The sequence below is a fragment of the Mesoplodon bidens genome, assembly GCF_964165515.1.
Source record: "Mesoplodon bidens genome assembly, chromosome: 19".
Taxonomy (NCBI): Eukaryota; Metazoa; Chordata; class Mammalia; order Artiodactyla; family Ziphiidae; genus Mesoplodon; species Mesoplodon bidens.
In genome coordinates this window covers 8,226,159-8,243,331 of record NC_138179.1, presented here as the reverse complement: position 1 = coordinate 8,243,331, position 17,173 = coordinate 8,226,159, and the positions used below count along the sequence as shown (strand labels likewise).

The following is a 17,173-nucleotide window of genomic DNA, read 5'->3' as shown; positions in this document are numbered from 1 at the left end:
CCAGGATCATCTCAAGGCATTCTACAAATAAGAAGTCGGCCTCTTCTTCACCTTATCTCTTAATCTGCAGGAAAACTATTGCGAAACCTCCTTCATCAATTCTCAGTTCCAAACCAGCAAGCCACCCTTCTCCCCAACCCATTCAAATGCCTTCGAAGCAATTTCCTAACAGGGATGTGAACCAAGTTTAAATCAATTTATCCGGTCACTGCAGGTATCTTGTTCTACCTTCAACACAGCTTGCATTCCCTCAGAGACAGAACCTCCAACTCTGTAAGTCAGGTAGGTATTATTCAGGTTAGGAGAATTAAAACAGGGTCACAGGGAGGAAGGCTAAAGAATTTGACTTTTTTGTGTTTACTTGTATAGAGGAAAAACAGCACATAGATGCATCCACAGTACTTAATTTGTTTGGATAATAGTTACAGATAAACAGTTACACTCCATATACAATTACCAATACTTTTTTATACAGTTCATATTTCAGTACATCAACACTATTTTATTTACACTCTATTTATATACATTAACATCTTTCTAAAGTCAGTGCATTGTCAACAAGTTTTATACAGTAATTTACAAAGTGAATGTAGTTAGTTAATTTAATAAATTTTCTGCTAATCATGAATTAAAAAAATTAATTACAACCAATATAACCAACACAGATCAAACAACATTAGTAGATTGTGCTACCTGCTTAAATAAAACATCTGTAAGGAAATTCTTTAAAATCTTCCACTTTTTCGTGGGACTTGTCCAGTTAGGACTGGACAGATTTTATACACTGAAAATCATGAAACTATAAAGTCTGCATTTTGTCTGACTTTATCACATTATACCATTTAGGCCACTCCCTCCTACCTGCAATTATAGTCTTCTTCTGAATAGGGTTTCGACTTAGATAGCCATTTATGACAACCTTTCCAAATGCTCTGAGGAGAGCTGGATAGCAACCGACCTCAGATATCAGAACACAAATGCTTAATTACATTGGTACTTACTATCTATGAGGAAGGAAGGATAATGGAATCTGACAATTAATGAGAATCAGCTCCCAGGGTCCAGATGAATAAAAAAAGACTGAAAAAAAAGTGAAATATTTACTTTGAATACATATTTAAAAACAACACAGGAAAAAAATGTTGCCTGAAATAAATAACATTTATGTACTTTTGTTCCAGTCTTGAATTATTGAAGGAAAAAAGGAAGTGAGCAAAGAAACATAACTTTTGATGACCACTACTGTGAAATGTAAAAAAATAAAAAATAAAAAGGACAAACACCAAAATAAAAAAAGTATATGGACATGCAAACAAAAGTTTACTTCCTAAAACCACCAATTTCATTAAAAATACTTGTACACTATCAATGTTTGGGATGTGTTTTGTTGTTAAATTTAATATGATGAGGGAAAATACCCCAATTAAGTTAATTTATAGCCCTTATAGCCATCAAATATGAACAAGTTCTGAAAAGTTCATTTGCACGTATTCTTTCTTTAAAGTGCAAAACAAAGAAACAAAGAACAAACAACCACTAATTGTAAAATACCATCTAGCTTTGTTGCCACTTTCCCTCTCAGAAGCTCTCTGTGCAACAGTGCATGTAAAGATGGTGCAAATTTTGGCAACTCCCCTCCCACACTCAGCAGTGGTGGTAAACATTTTTGAGGGCTCTTGAAGTATCCTCAAAGTAGGCCGCCTCTATCTGGAGGGTTATTTTATTTTAGCTGGATCTCCCAGGATGCTTTTTTTTTTTTTTTCTGCAGGGTCTCCCAACCAAGGCCCTGGGTAGAAGGCACGCAACTCTTAAGAGAGTCTCCCTTTCAGACTTACCACTTATATATGCCTCTGCCACCACCAGTGATTGGTTGTGTCTCAAACGCAAACACAACAACAAAAACAAAAAGCAATAAAGACATAGAAAGAATGGGAAAATGGTTTAAAAAGTAAATCGAAAGATCTGTGTCCATTTGCTGTAAGAATCCTCCGCACGCCTTTGTGATCTTGCTTTCTCCATCGTGTCAGTCACTACAGTGGAATAAAACTTCAGGAAAAAGGAGGTAGCATGTCATGTCGTCCCCAGACAACACTACAATTTTTTGTTTTACTTTGACTCCAAGGAAATTCTTAGTATTTTGTTATGATTATTGGTAAACTATACTTGCTACATGTTTGTTCATATCTGGACAAGCACAACTTAGTTCTTATTTGGTCCCAGGTGGCTGGTGCCAAACCCTTTTGTTTACAGGCTAATGGTGGGCTCTGCCTGAAAGTTCTCTACCAGGGAGCTTGTGTGAGACACTTCCAAACAAAATTATTACTACTGTTATGTTAACTGCTATTTTAATTAGGATTTTTATTTTGTGCTTCAGGGTCACAGGATAAAATAACTACACATTTAGCTTGCCTTTCAGCGACGCTTTTGCCCAATGTCAGCTACAGGGAGTCATCTCCCTCATCACCAGCCTGTCTAGCAGCCAGAGTGGTAGCTTTACTGTAACACACAGTACTTTTTGTAATCAGACTCAAAGTCTTCGTCCATGCTGCTTGTGTCTGCCATCTTTTTGCCGTCAACCTTTGGCAGAAATCGTGCAGAGTCTATCCCCTGCTGCTCATAGAAAAGAATGTAGGCAGAGTCGGTGTCAATTTCATCAGGGTGAAGTTCCTGAAGGAGCAAGAAAGGCTTTAACTAAAAAGCCATCACTATGCTGGCTCTTAATCCTCACCAGGGAAGGGAGGACCAACCCTCTTTAATGACTAAACCTGATTGCTTCCAATCAGCTTAATATTTTGGCTGTCTCACACCTGCCCCTAAAAAATAAGACCCATTATTTTCAATGTTTGATTTTTTGGGGAAAATATTCATACCATAGACAAGTCAAAAGAATGACAAAAAATGAAACAAAACCACCCATCAAATTCTACTAGCTCAAAAGCTAAGAAATGTTTCTTATAACCAATACCTTCTTCCTCTTCATTGTTTTCATTCTCTGCTCTGCATAACCCCCCACCCCAACCAGGGATCAAACCCGGGCCCTCGCAGTGAAGGCATCGAGTCCCAACCACTGGAGTGCCAGGGAATTCCCTGCATATCACTTGTATTCCTTTAGACTGAAGGCATCAATATAATGATGCTCCCTTAGAGGAATTTTTTTTTCTTTTTTCCTGATTCTAATAGCAATTAACTATTTCCTATTCAGGAGAAAGTCCATTATTTCAACAAATGTCCTCCAGTTCTGTTGACGTTTGTTTCTTTTATTCAAAGATTGGGGATATTTACCTTACAGCTGCTGTCATTGTAACAGTACCACCTGCTGTTTGGGTTTTTGGCATAAGTGACGTAATGGCCCCCGCCCAGAATTCCTGAATGGCACTATAAGAGAGAAGAAAGTGGAGGTATGTTAGTAGTTGACAGGGCACAGTACTAGGATCCAATCAGGAAAACACTTTTGGGGAAAAAAAGTGTTTTCCTTCTTCCGAAAACAAATCAAAGAGGAAAACTGAAAAATTTTAAACTCTGAATCTTACCATTTTATTGTTGTAATTATTTTTGGAAAGCAAAAATTCCTTAGAAACACACAATTGTGAATGACTTGAACCTGTGACTCGGGTTATAATGATTACACGACTGTTCCCTTTATTACACTGTGAGCATCTTGGATTCTACCCAAAAGGCCAAGATATCTACTGCTAACTTTGTCTATCACCAAGCTCAATGCCCAGCAAATAAGCAGGCCCTGAAAAAATGATGAATGAATGAATGAATGAATGAAGATGAGCAAACAAACCACTGAAAGTGCAGATCATTCTGAATACATACAACAAACCACTTACCGAAATTGCATATAGATTATAAATAGGCTTAACATGAATATCTTCTCTTTGGTCATCGGTGCTGTCTTCTTCACTGTGGTTTTCAAACTGACCATTGCTGTAGCCATTGCCACATGCCTCATGCTCATAAAGGAAGCCATTGGCCAAAGCTACTTCATGGTCCTGCGGGGTGACCAGCTCAGGCTGACTGCCCCCCAGCACGTGCCCTCGGCTCAAGGCATCAGCCAGCTCACAAACTTGCCCAGCCCCGTTCTCTTTGCTGGCATCCAAGTTCTCCTTGCTACTTGACAGTTTATTTTTGCTGCCGATCTGGGGTAGCCGGAGCCTCCCTTTGCTCCTCCCTATAGTCCGAGGGCTGCTGTTAGGGCTGCTGTTTTTGCTGGAGGGACAGCTGGTTCCACATTTTCTTGATGAAGAAGGTGAACCTGTGAAAGGGAAGAAAAGATAAATCCAAATGCTACAAGTTAAACCAGCCACCAAATGCTAAGTATGAAGTCAACTTCACAAGTGTACACATAAAGGTAAAGACAGGTGTGTCCTGACTGGCTACTCTTTATTCCTATTATGTGGACAGTAAGTTACATCCTTGTCTTCCTCAACACCAACCCTCTCAAGGCAGCAATGTCCTGAAAATGTGAAGTACAACTAAGTACAGACTTAGAAAAGAGCAGAAAGATGATTTAGGACAGATTCAGTTCAAAACAATATTAGACTAAGGAGTCTTACAAATACATATTCTTCTTCTTTGTAAAATTAGATTAAAAAATACGATCAGCAATTATTAAGCACTTACTATTGCTAGGCATGATATTGGCAACTCTATCATCTCCACCTCTCACAACAATCCTGTAAAGTAATGGGCCATAAACAGCTCCCCACCCCCTTATATACCCTTAAAAATTGTTGAGGACCTCTAGAACTTTCGTTTATATAAGTTCTATCTATCAATATTTACCATACTAGAAATTAAGACTGAGGAATTTGAAAGACACAATACACAAGCATATATTTTTCTTTCTTTTTAAAATTAATTAATTTATTAATTTTTGGCTGCATTGGGTCTTTGTTGTTGCACGCAGGCTTTCTCTAGTTGTGGTAAGCGGGGGCTACTCTTCTTTGCGGTGTGTTGGCTTCTTATTGCGGTGGCTTCTCCTGTTGCAGAGCACAGGCTCTAGGCACGCGGGCTTCAGTAGTTGTGGCATGCTGGCTCAGTGACTGTGGCTCTCAGGCTCTAGAGCGCAGGCTCAGTAGTTGTGGTGCACGGGCTTAGTTGCTCCTTGGCATGTGGGATCTTCCCGGACCAGGGCTCGAACCCGTGTCCCCTGCACTGGCAGACGGATTCCTAACCACTGCACCACCAGGGAAGTCCCACACAAGCATTATTTCACTGACAATATCACACGTATTGTTGGCTCTGACTCCGCTTGTGAGAGAATGAGAGTGGAAAGGCAAATACTTAGTATTTTTTCCTTTTTCTTTTTTTTTTTGCCTTGCTGCGTGGCTTGTGGGATCTTAAGTTTCCTGACCAGGGATTGAACCTTGGGCCACAGCAGAGAAAGCGCTGAGTCCTAACAACTGGACCACCAGGGAACCCCCAAATACTTAGTATTTTTATGAAAACAGTTCTGATCCTCCAGAAGGGGTCTCAGGGACTCTCTAGGGGTTCCCAGACTATATTTTGAGAACCCCTGCTGTAAGGGAACAAGGACGACAACTATCACTCATGATCACCAAATGTCAGGCTCTATGTAAAGTTCTTTACTCTTTTTCTTTTTTTAAAAGGTTTTGTTTGTTTTTTTGGGTTTTTTTGGCTACACAGTACGGCATGTGGGATCTTAGTTCCCTGACCAGGGACTGACCCCGTGCCCCCTGCACTGGAAGCACTAAGTCTTAACAACTGGACCCAGGGAAGTCCTAAAGTGCTTTACTCTTGATGTATCAATTTCTCACTCTGTGAACTTAGTATTATCTTCATTTTATGAACAAGGAAATAGATTTAGCAAGGCTGTACTTCTTGCTAAAAGTCACATTTCAGACAGGTTCCTTGTACAACCAAGCTGTTGCTCCGGAGTGGAAAACAGGGAAACACGCAGCCTAGAGGGATCCCTGGAGAGCCCCTTGCAGAGTGATGTCTGGGCTCCGTGAAGTCCCCCAGGCCTCCTCACCTTTAGGGCTACTGATGACGTTCGCGCTGAGTGAGGATGGGCTCTTGCTCAGGAGCATGTTGTCTTCCCCAGCTGAGTTCTGAGCATCCACTTTCTTCACCTCTCCTGCCAGAACCCTGGGCTCAGAGAGGTCGTCTCCCTGGGGTGTGAGTGGTTTACGCTGACAGAGAGCTGGGTCTCTCGGCACCAAAAAAGCACTAGGGTCAAAACTCTCACGAGGAAATTTAACAATTTTCTGTGATTTTATCCATCGCCCATTTACAAACTGAAATCGTTTAAGATGAATAATCTGGAGAAGAATAGAAAACAGTTTCATTAAGGAGTTCTGAAGATACAAAATACACATTAAAAAACCCCCAAGTCTAATACACGTAAGAATATATTTTATTATGTAACATAGCTAACAGTCAGGCCACTGCCCTTTAGCTATATGACTAACATGGTAATCCTCCTAATTTCCTTCAATATCCTAGGAGCCTATACTTGCATGTTCTCTGGGCTTGTGACACACGCCAACCTTTACCTCTCTCCAATATCACAGAAGATCCATTCATAAACACACTCATGAGGATAGAATACTATATACTGAATGTTTTGAAGAAAAATGGAGGCGTTTTTTACAGAGGAAACTTATCCAATCTCCAATAGGAGGCCTCTTCCTTCTTAGCACAACCTTCGGTTGCTACCACGGAGTTTCACTGTCCTGAAGAGCATAAGAATCTCCCTTCTCTTTTTTGGCTTCTCTTTTTCTTTTCAAGAGCAATGAATTCCTCTAGCCTTACACAGTGTTATTATGCTCTCTACTGTGGGCACAGTTATTTGGGTGGCTCCCTCTACCCTAAATGCTTTTTTTTTTTTTTTTTAAATATTTATTTGAATGTGTGTATGTGTGTGTGTGAGAGAGAGAGATAGAGAGACATATATTCACTTATTGATCATCTCCATGCTAAGTCTTTTTTTTGGGGGGGGCATTTTTTGCTGTACGGGGGCCTCTCACTGTTGTGGCCTCTCCCGCTGCGGAGCACAGGCTCCGGACGCGCAGGCCCAGTGGCCATGGCTCACGGACCCAGCCGCTCCGCGGCACGTGGGATCCTCCTGGACCGGGGCACGAACCCGTGTCCCCTGCATCAGCAGGCGGACTCCCAACCACCGCGCCACCAGGGAAGCCCCTACCCTAAATGCTTAATAATTTACCGTTTATATAAAGAGAACCCCTTTCTAAGGGGCATGCTGGTGTGTGGATTTAAGAGAAGCCCACCAAGCTCTCACCATAACATCTACTCCTCATTATTCTTTAAAGACCTCAAAAACATAGTTTTACAAATGCCAATACTTCATGATATGTTTTATGTGATGGTTATATGAGTATATATAATTGTCAAACTCATCAAACAAGACATTTAAAATCTATGAATTTAATTCCATGTTAACTACACCTCAATTAAAAAAAAAACCTTCCCCCTTCCCACCTACCTGTTCCCAAGCCTGTCCCTGTGCCCTGCTTCCCATCCCTGGAGCTAGCTAATCAGCATTAGTAATTTCTTGTGCATCCTTCCCCGGGGAGTTGTTCTGGTCTACATTCACAGTCTCACACAGTAGTAGGAAGAAGATATGATTAAAAAAATACACACAAGGTCTGGTTAAAATACACCAGTGCCTTACATTTGATATGATTTCCTCCCTTAAGGAAAAAACCTTCTTAAATGAATAGGAGGAACTGACACCTCCAACTTTCTTGACAAGCAACAGGCGGGTCTCCTAATCCATGAATGGAGAAGGCAGAAGTACATCAAATCAGAAAGAACATGTAAGCCCCAGTGCACTTGTGCCTACACATTTAATCCAGCAGCGTGTTGTGGCTATGTGATGAAGCACAGCGGGATCGGAGGTTCAGCCTCTGTTCTCTTCTGCAGTCCATAAAGCACAAGCCTAAAGCTTCCTCTCTCCCTAGAGCCAGGAGTGCTTTCACCTTTTCCTGAAGTTTAAATTCACCAGGTTGTACCACTCGTGGCACTTCTCATATATTGCACTTAATGCAGTTACTGGTCTGTATGACTTCTCTCCCCTTCTAGGCTGTATGCTCTTTAGGATACTAAACTAGCAAATATCTGTAGTACAATTCATCTCTGTGTGCAACAGCAAATGTGTTTTAAACACTGCTGCAGGAAGGGTCTTATTCTCAAAAACTCTTATTTGTTCCCCACTTCTTTCCTTCAAGCTAGACTCTTGCTCTCTCAGAGGTGGGACTGTAACATACCAGAATGGGGGGGAGCCTCCAGAGATCTAGCTTCTTGGTTGCCAAGCAGTGGGTCTTACACTTGGAGCAGTAGTACATCTCATTTTCCCCCAGCTCCTCCTCACTGGTGAAAGCACGCAGACAGCTGTCCAGGTTGATGGGCTCAGCTTGTGCTCGCCGACTCCGCTCCACACTCTCGTGCTCATCTACAACCTGCAGGCGGAGGGGACAGGAGGAATGGGAGAAGGGGTGGGAGGGCGGGGGTTTCCAATGGTCACCTGCCATGCATCATCCTCTAGGTGACTCAACCTCATTTACTTTACATGAGGAAAAAAATACAACCCAAACTAGAGTCTGAGCAAATAGGGCATTTGTACATTTATTCACAAATATCACATCAATAACATCCTTGATCAAATTTCTATTTATATGACCATAGCTTGTGTGGGAAAAATTTCTGCATGCTTCCAAATGACAAAAACAAAAACAAACAAGGAATTGCCTGTTTATTTTACAATTTGAAATCCTAAAACAGCTTACATGCGGACTGGCTCTCAAGCCAGGGTGTTGAGATTAGGCCATTTATTTTTTTAACAGGGACACAGAACATTATAGTGTGCTGCAGGCTTTACAGAGGCTAGGAGAAATAATATCACTGAAACACAGATGCCAGATCTGGATTAAATAAGAAAGGATACAGAAAAGCTCACCTTAAGAGGACAACCCCCAGGGCATTAAAACTCACAGGCTACAACTCATTTGCATATTAATGCCACATAACACAGAGTTATCAAAATACCATGTGTATTATTATCTGTCTCCTGCCTCTTGGTGCCTTTCTATCTGAGATGGCAATAAAAGGAACAGCAGGCTCAAAAAAGCCTGATTTTGCTGAGAAGACCCCTAATACCTGCCCAAACCTCTGTGGTCCTGTTAACCAGTATGCTAGGCTTTGAAGCAAGGAGGAGGTAAATATGAGGAAGGAGAGAGCAAAGGGGGGTAGATGTGCAAGGATGTACGTTGGAGGTGGTGTGGGAATCAGGAGGAAGGAGACAAGGAGGGGCCTAGAATGTGACAGAAAGGAAGGATTTTTCCCTCTCCAATTCTTGGCTGCCACTTAATAAGCAATCAAGAACCACGGCAGGTGAGGCATACATAGCATGACTATGAATGACCGTGAGACTCCACAGGGATTACTTCGCAGGGTGCAGCCGGGACGACAAGTACAACAATGAATGCCTCTCTTTTTGACAAAGTTCACATACAGGTCCCTCACCCCACTTACTACTCCTCCCTTCCGGAGGTGAATTGGTTCTCTTTGCCTGAGGCAATTTCCCTCAAGTTTTCCTTCCTGAGCTCACAGTTTAGAACAGGTTTTCAGGTGTGACTTTTTCCTTACATGAGAAGATGGCTGAGTCACAGGCTGTCAAATGTTTTTATAAACTATCAAGGTTGGGGTTGATTATGCAATGAAGAGTTTTAGCATTGCATCGCCATCCATTTCTAAAGAGCTTATTTAAAAAGGGGAACTTAGAGGAAACCTCTTTTTTCTAGGAAGCAAAGTCTGGCTTGACCTCAACTTCTTTTCTGATACTAACTCTCATCATTTTTAGGGCTGGTCATCCAAGGGAAAAACTGACATGCTTCAAAAGGAAACATGCTGTATCATGGTGGTTAGAATCAGAGTAGAAAAAGAGGTGTATTAAATATAGTACTGTCTCTTTTCTCACAGCCAGTGAAACATTATCTGTATTATTATCTCTACCAGGGATGCTTTATGGCCAACCACAAATTATAGTAAGTAAGTAAAGAATGTTGATTTTTATTGACTATATTTTCTATAGAACACACAGGCTATAGAGCTGGATGGAGACAGGGAAGAAGGAGATAGATGAAAAACATATCTGTGGACAAAAATAATTTGTATTTATTAATAAAATTTCCCTAAATGACAAAGATTCCCTTTACCTCTTGGGATCCATTCCCAGATCCTCTACAATTATTCAAATAGTCTAAATTATTATTGGCACCCTCCTCCTTTTTTTTTTTTTAAACTAAGTTGCTTGAAAGCTCATCCTTAGCCCAAAACATAAAGGAATGAAATAATAAGCTTTCATACATTGTAAGACTATTAGAAAAAGAGGGAGATCTGAGAAGTTATCTAGTTTAATTTTTTATTAAGGAATATGAGGTCCAAACAGGGGAAAAGTAAAAAGAATAAGCACAATTGCCTATATTTTTCCCTCCTTACCAAATAAAACATTCATGTAGAAATTCTGGAAAGCAGTGAAAAATGTAAAAAGGCAGGAAACCTTTTATACTCTTAATATAAAGGCAAACTGTCAAAATATTGGCAGATTTTCTTCTGCCCTTTTTCTTATATGAAGAGATTTTTCAGTGTATGCAATTTTATATCTTTTTTTTCAATTTTATATCTTGCTTTACAAAAAACTTTACAAGACATCATAAGCATCTCTCTATGTATGTCAGGAAAAACTCCTGGTAGTCAGCATTTTCAATGGCTGCATAATATTTTATCCAATTTCTATACCACACGCCTCTAGTGTGGGACAAATACAAGTTGCTTCTAATTTTTCCTATTCTAACAAATGCTATGATGAAATTTGTCAGCAAATCACAGAGTATTACCCTAGGATAAATTCTTAAAAGGGGAATTACTGGAATAAAAACCATAAAACATACAGGCAACAATCTCAATTTTGAATCTCCTTTGTCTACGTGACTCTCCAAGCACATGCAGAAACCACATGTAGGAAGAAATTAGTCATGTGGCCCCATTCCCCAGCAAGGAAGGGTATCTCAATAGCAGCTTGGTTTCCATGGTATCTTAAGAGCATCACTGAAAATGGAAGTGGGATGAGATTTAACAGGTCACGTAGGTCCCTCTTCCTATAAAACAGGATGTCCTCCAGAGTTTTTCAGATTGCACACTGGGTTTGTTAAAAAGGGAAAGAGATTTACAGCCAAATAATTTTTCATCTTTGACAGGAGTAATGTCCTGTTGGATTCTGTGCTGATGAAGATTTAAGAATCTTTCTTTCAATTGCTAAAATTTTCCCTCTTCAAAGTAACCATGGTTGAGGTTATTGAATTACCTTGCTACAGTGAGCATAATCTGCCAAAACATCTACTTCTCTTCAGCTTCCTTTAGCCCAATGATCTTTCATTTGGCCAAGTATCCACAAATAGTACTCATCCTTGGCTAGTGAGAGCCTTAGGGTGTGTGGGGGCATATTTAGGGATCCAAATAGGGAATTTGGTCTGGAACTGGGAGTTCCCCCACTACTCAATAGCACAAAAAGACAGAAAAGTCCATAGAGAACAGACTTGTGATTGCCAAGGGGGTGGGGGAGGGTTGGATTGGGAGTTTGGGATTAGCAGATGAGAACTATTATACGTGCATTATATATGCGAATGGATAAACAACAAGATCCTATCATATAGCACAGGGAACTATAATCAGTAACCTGTAATAAACCATAATGTAAAAGAATATAAAAAAGAATATATATGTATGTATAACAGAATCACTTTGCTGTACACCAGAAACACAACATTGTAAGTCAACTATACTTAAAAAAAAAAAAAAAAAAAAGACAGAAAAGTTAATTCTCGTTACTAACTTATCTAAAGGGAATGCCTTAAAAAACAGTGAAGGAAATTTCCATCAAGAATCATATAAATGCAAAAGCCACTACTACTCTTCCTGTGACTAAAACAACTCTTTTGATTCTGTTGCTTTTACATTCCCACCAGATTCTTCATATCTCTATGCACAAGCTATCTAGTCAATCTACCCTTCAAACAATATTTGGCAAGCATTTTTAGATATGGAGGTAGTATTCTTTTGGAAGTTACATTTTCAAAATTTAAAAACTGTTCCAGCCAGAGTGGCAGTAGAGGAATGCTAAGTGTGAAGAACAGGCATGGAGATGTACTCTTAGGTGCCCAGTCTTGAAACATTCAGTTCTTTCTCTAATTTTCTGATCACTATGCCCATTAAAGGTAGCAGCTATAGCCCTGGAATGCACTTGAGCTAAGTAATAGTGGTTACCAAATGCTGCATCTTCAATAATAATTAATAAACAGGCAGAGAGACTGGCATGCTTGATGTGTCATGGCCAGAGAATATAACTTCTTAATTACGCCCAAAGTTTTGTTTCAAGATTTACTTATTATTAATATTTTTGAAATTCAATGCTCCAATACAATTAACTCTACAAGTGGGAAAAGTGCCACAGAGAATGCCAATGGATGTTTTTCTAGCTGTTTTTAAACTGTCTGAAAATAGAAATGCCATGATACAGTTAAGCTGGGAAAAATTGTACATAGGAAAACCACCATCTTACGATGGCTTTGAGTACTTACCCTTTCCTGTGATGTTTGATAGCGGAGGTGAAGGGCCGTGGGGTCCCAATCCACAGCAATATAGGCATTTCCAATGAAAGCTCTGTCTTCCCCACAATCAATTTTACAGCCCCTGCAAAATCTAAAGGGGGAAAAAAGATCTACTGAGGAAAGAGTAATTATGAAGGAATCCAAATTTTCTTTATCAGAAATATTCTCCCCGGGAATTCCCTGGAGGTCCAGTGGTTAGGACTTGTCGCTTTCACTGCCACGGCCTGGGTTGAATCCCTGGTAGGGGAACTAAGATCCTGCAAGCTGTGGGGTGTGACCAAACAACACAAAAAAACCAAAAAACCCCCAAAACTTTCCCTTTCTACTTCTTTTTTAAAAATAAATTTGTTTATTTATTTATTTATGGCTGCGTTGGGTCTTTGTTGCTGCCTGCGGGCTTTCTCTAATTGCGTTGAGCGGGGGGGCTACTCTTCACTGCAGTGCATGGGCTTCTCACTGCAGTGGCGTCTCTTGTTGTGGAGCATGGGTTCTAGGAGCATGGGCTTCAGTAGTTGTGGCACATGGGCTCAGTAGTTGTGGCTCGTAGGCTCTAGAGTGCGCAGACTCAGTAGTTGTGGCGCACGGGCTTAGCTGCTGTGCAGCATGTGGGATCTTCCTGGACCAGGGCTCGAACCCATGTACCCTGCATTGGCAGGTGGACTCCTAACCACTATGCCACCAGGGAAGTTCCCCTTTCTACTTCTCTACTTTCCTTCTTGGGCATCCCAATTTGTCATGGGCTTCTAACTTCAGACTGATAAATGCATGAATATATGCTAGCAATTATTATTATTTCAGGGAATCCTGATTATCACTTCTCAAATCTTTGGTTTTTCAAGGTACTTGATAACCATTTGTAAATCCACATGAATATATGGACTTTATGGCAAATAAATGATATGGGAATTGGCTATCTGAGACCATACACCCTCAAGAAATTCTAAATTTAGTTATTAAATGCTTGGAGGTAGGACAATTTATCTGGCATAACCATGCCTATTTCCTTGTTTGTAAAATGGCACATTAAATAAATACATATAAAAATTTATGGCAGGGGGGAGGGAACCATGACAAAGGCCATGGTTCCAAGGCCTATACAGACTCAGTTTGCTAAAGCTATTACAGTTCTCTGAAGGCTGACTTCAGTACTCAGGCATTTTCCAAGCTGGGACAGTAATGGCCAATCAATCTCCATAACTCTTCTAAAAACCAAAAATAGACTTCCAGCAAGGTCTAGTAAATAGACTATGTCTTACTGGGCTCAGAATTGCTAAACTGATTTACAGCTAAGGAACAGAAGGTATAGAATGATAAATGTTAGTCATAAACTATGAATTTGATGAGGATTGTAGAGTTTACAAAACCAGCTAAATCTCAAGAGCAAAACTTAGCTATAGACCTCACAGGGAAGAGATGAATGAAGAATTCCTAAGTTTATTTCAAGCTTTTCATTATTTATTATTACTTCTAAAAACTGGAAACCTTATGAAAAGGGTATAATATCTGAAGCTGCAATTCTAAAATTTTTCTTTTGCAGAAGGTCACTTTACCTATACCATGGGCACCAAGCACAGGAGTTCCCATCTTTCTGCACAACTCGTAGAGTGAATGGATACTGATAACCCATACTGTCATCACTGAAACAGAACATAAACCAAAGAGTATAAGAAACATTTCTTAGTTGAGGTCTCTTTCATCTTCTCTTGAACTAACCCTAGAAAGGGGCATCTGTCAGAACAGTATGTTCACATTGGCAGCTCAGTGCTGGTTATCCTAACCCATTAACTGCAGCCCTGTACAACCACACTCAGGGCTCCCTGCTTACAGAGGGGGAGACACAGCAGACTGCCAGATGTCTCTGAGAGAGTCCATGTGGTCCACGCAAATTTCATAAAATAAGCTAATCATGAAATCAAATGCTAATTATCCTTCAGCCCTAATTCTATCAAGAGATCTAATTCACATTAAACCAGACCTCTTCCATGACAAGAACATTGACACACCACAGAAAGCTGAAAGGTCATAATGGTATTAGAGGAGTTGACTAACTATATATTTAGAAGCTTCTTTAATCAGAATCCCTGATGTGGTACATGACAGATACCCCCTTTCCTTGCCTTAACTATCTAAAGCTAAAAACTACTTAACATTTTTAGGGTAATGTCTTAACTGCAAGATAGCCTTGTGAGTTCTCCAAGTTTAAAAAAATTTATTCATCCTTGCGCCAATAAGAAGCAATAAAAGGACTGTAACATAAGAGCAATATACTTTATGGATCATTTGGGAATTTGTAGTGGCTACTGCATGGCTGCTGAAGGTAATAAAGCCATGATAAGGACTCACTGTAAGGGCAACAGTGAGTATCATGCCTGTCACAGCAGTTCCCAGCTTTCTGCATAACTTGTTGATTGAATGACTATTGATAGCCCATGCTGCCCAGTATCATGTCAATGAAAACCAGGTCAATGGTAAGTGAGGAATCCAAAGAAAGATAAAGGGACAAAACAAACAGGTGGCACTCTGGCAGAGAACTGTGCAGCACCTCTCTTCTAAAAAGTTTCTTTACTTTTTTGCTCTAACGGAAACCTGGCTTTCCTGAGGACTTCGCTTCCAGTTCACCTCTTAAGTGCTAGCTTTCTTCTCATACACCCCAGAACCTGAAGGTGATATGGGTCTCCTCCTTACTCCTCTTTACCACTTCTGGTAAAATTCTGGTTTCTATGTAGCATCTGCTACTGAATTATACCACCTGCTTGCTATTCCTCCTTGGTGGGGACATTTCTTCTTTATTCACTAAAGATTTTAGAATGCAGTTCACTCTTTTTCTCTCTGTCACTTCCATCATTACTCTTGGTGACTTCAATGTGACTTATCTAACAACTCCTCGGCCTTCTCTCTTACAACAATAATCTCCATTCTATATTGATCTACCCTCTCCAATGGTCATATTCTAGATCTTGTCAATTGATAGTGGCTATTACATGGCTGCTGAAGGTAATGAAGCCATGATAAGGACTTTACCATCTCCAAAAATCTCAATTCCAAACATCCTACTTTGCAACAAACATCTCCTATCTTCTTGGATCACTTATTCAAGTATCACTACTCTAACAATTCTTTGACCCAACATAAACCTCCAATCACTGCCCTCAAATTCTCACTTTCCTCCTTATCCACTGTCCCTCAAACTAATCATCTTCTGCATGGATCCTCAATTCCAGGAATTTGTCCATTTAATCTAAATTTTCAAATTTATTGACATAAACACTCAGAAAAGTAGAGAACTGTACAATGAACAGCACCCAACTACAATTAATCATCAACTCTTGGCCACTCTTATTTCATCTATACCCTTACCTAGCCCCACTAGATTCTTTTATTCCATTTTTTAAAAATGTGGTACAATATACATAAAATTTACCATTTAACATTTTAAGTGTACAACTCAGAGGCATCAGGTACATTCACAGTGTTGTGCAATTATCACTACCACCCAGCTCCAGAACCTTTTTATCTTCTCAGACACAAACTCTACCCATTAAGCAATAATAAATTCCCCTCCCCCCAGACCTTATTAACCTCTAATCTACTTTCTGTCTATAAACTTGCCTATTCGAGATACACCTCATAAAAGTGGAATCATACAAATATTTGTCCTTTTGTGTCTAGCTTATTTCACTGAGTGTAATGTCTTCAAGGCTCATCCATGTTGTAGTATGTATCAGAACTCCATCCCTATTTATGGCTGAATAATATTCCACTGTACGTATATACCACATTTTGTTTATCCATTCATCTGTTGATGGACTTCTGGGTTGTTTCCACCTCTTGGCTACTGTGACCCACTAGATAACTTTTGAAGAAAATCAGAGGCATTTTATCATTTTCATCCATAAATATTTCACTGTGTTATCTCTAAAAGATAAGCTCTTATTATTCTTTTAATGTCTGTAGGACCATCTTCTCTTTAACCTACTCTAACCTCTGTGTCTTCATCTACACTACTCCACTAAAACAGCTTTTGCAAGGTCACCAAAGGCTGCCATTTTATCAAAGCCAGTGGTCAATTCCCAGTCCTTCTCTTAATCTGATCAGTCCTCCCTTAAACACTATCTTCACTTAACTTCTGGGACACTACTCACTCCTGGCTTTCTTCTTACTTCACTGGCTGTTCCTTCTGAATCTCCTTTGCTGTCTCTCCCTCCATTATTCAGCCTCTAAATGCTGGAATGCATCAGGAATTAGATCTTAGGCATCATCTCTCTTACTATCTAAATAATATCAACTGGTCTCAGGGTTTTAAATACCAACTATTTGTTGATGACACCTATATTTATACCTCCTGGAAAAACCTTAAGTCTATTTCCCACTTGAAAATATAACACAGATCTTGAATTTAGCTTGATTCCTGTCATTGCTTGCCAAAACCTACTCCTTCTCCAGTCTTCCTCATTTCATTAAATGGTACCAGCATTCACAGACAATTGTTCAGGCTGAAAATCTAGCTTGGATTCCTC

At 40.0% G+C, this 17,173-nt stretch overlaps 1 protein-coding gene across 2 annotated transcripts in view; it reads right to left on the bottom strand.

Moving 5' to 3' along the window:
• Window positions 1-394: 394 nt before the first annotated feature.
• The window catches only part of USP32 (ubiquitin specific peptidase 32), a 209,019-nt gene continuing 192,240 nt past the window's right edge, over window positions 395-17,173 (bottom strand). For both annotated transcript variants that reach the window (XM_081218969.1, XM_081218970.1), the window contains exons 28-34: window positions 14,207-14,293; window positions 12,627-12,747; window positions 8,259-8,450; window positions 6,002-6,290; window positions 3,837-4,261; window positions 3,283-3,375; window positions 395-2,667 (exon numbers count right to left, since the gene is read on the bottom strand). In XM_081218969.1, coding sequence (XP_081075095.1) covers window positions 2,494-2,667; window positions 3,283-3,375; window positions 3,837-4,261; window positions 6,002-6,290; window positions 8,259-8,450; window positions 12,627-12,747; window positions 14,207-14,293 — 1,381 coding nt within the window. In that variant the 3' untranslated portion in view covers window positions 395-2,493. The remainder of the gene's footprint in view (window positions 2,668-3,282; window positions 3,376-3,836; window positions 4,262-6,001; window positions 6,291-8,258; window positions 8,451-12,626; window positions 12,748-14,206; window positions 14,294-17,173) is intronic.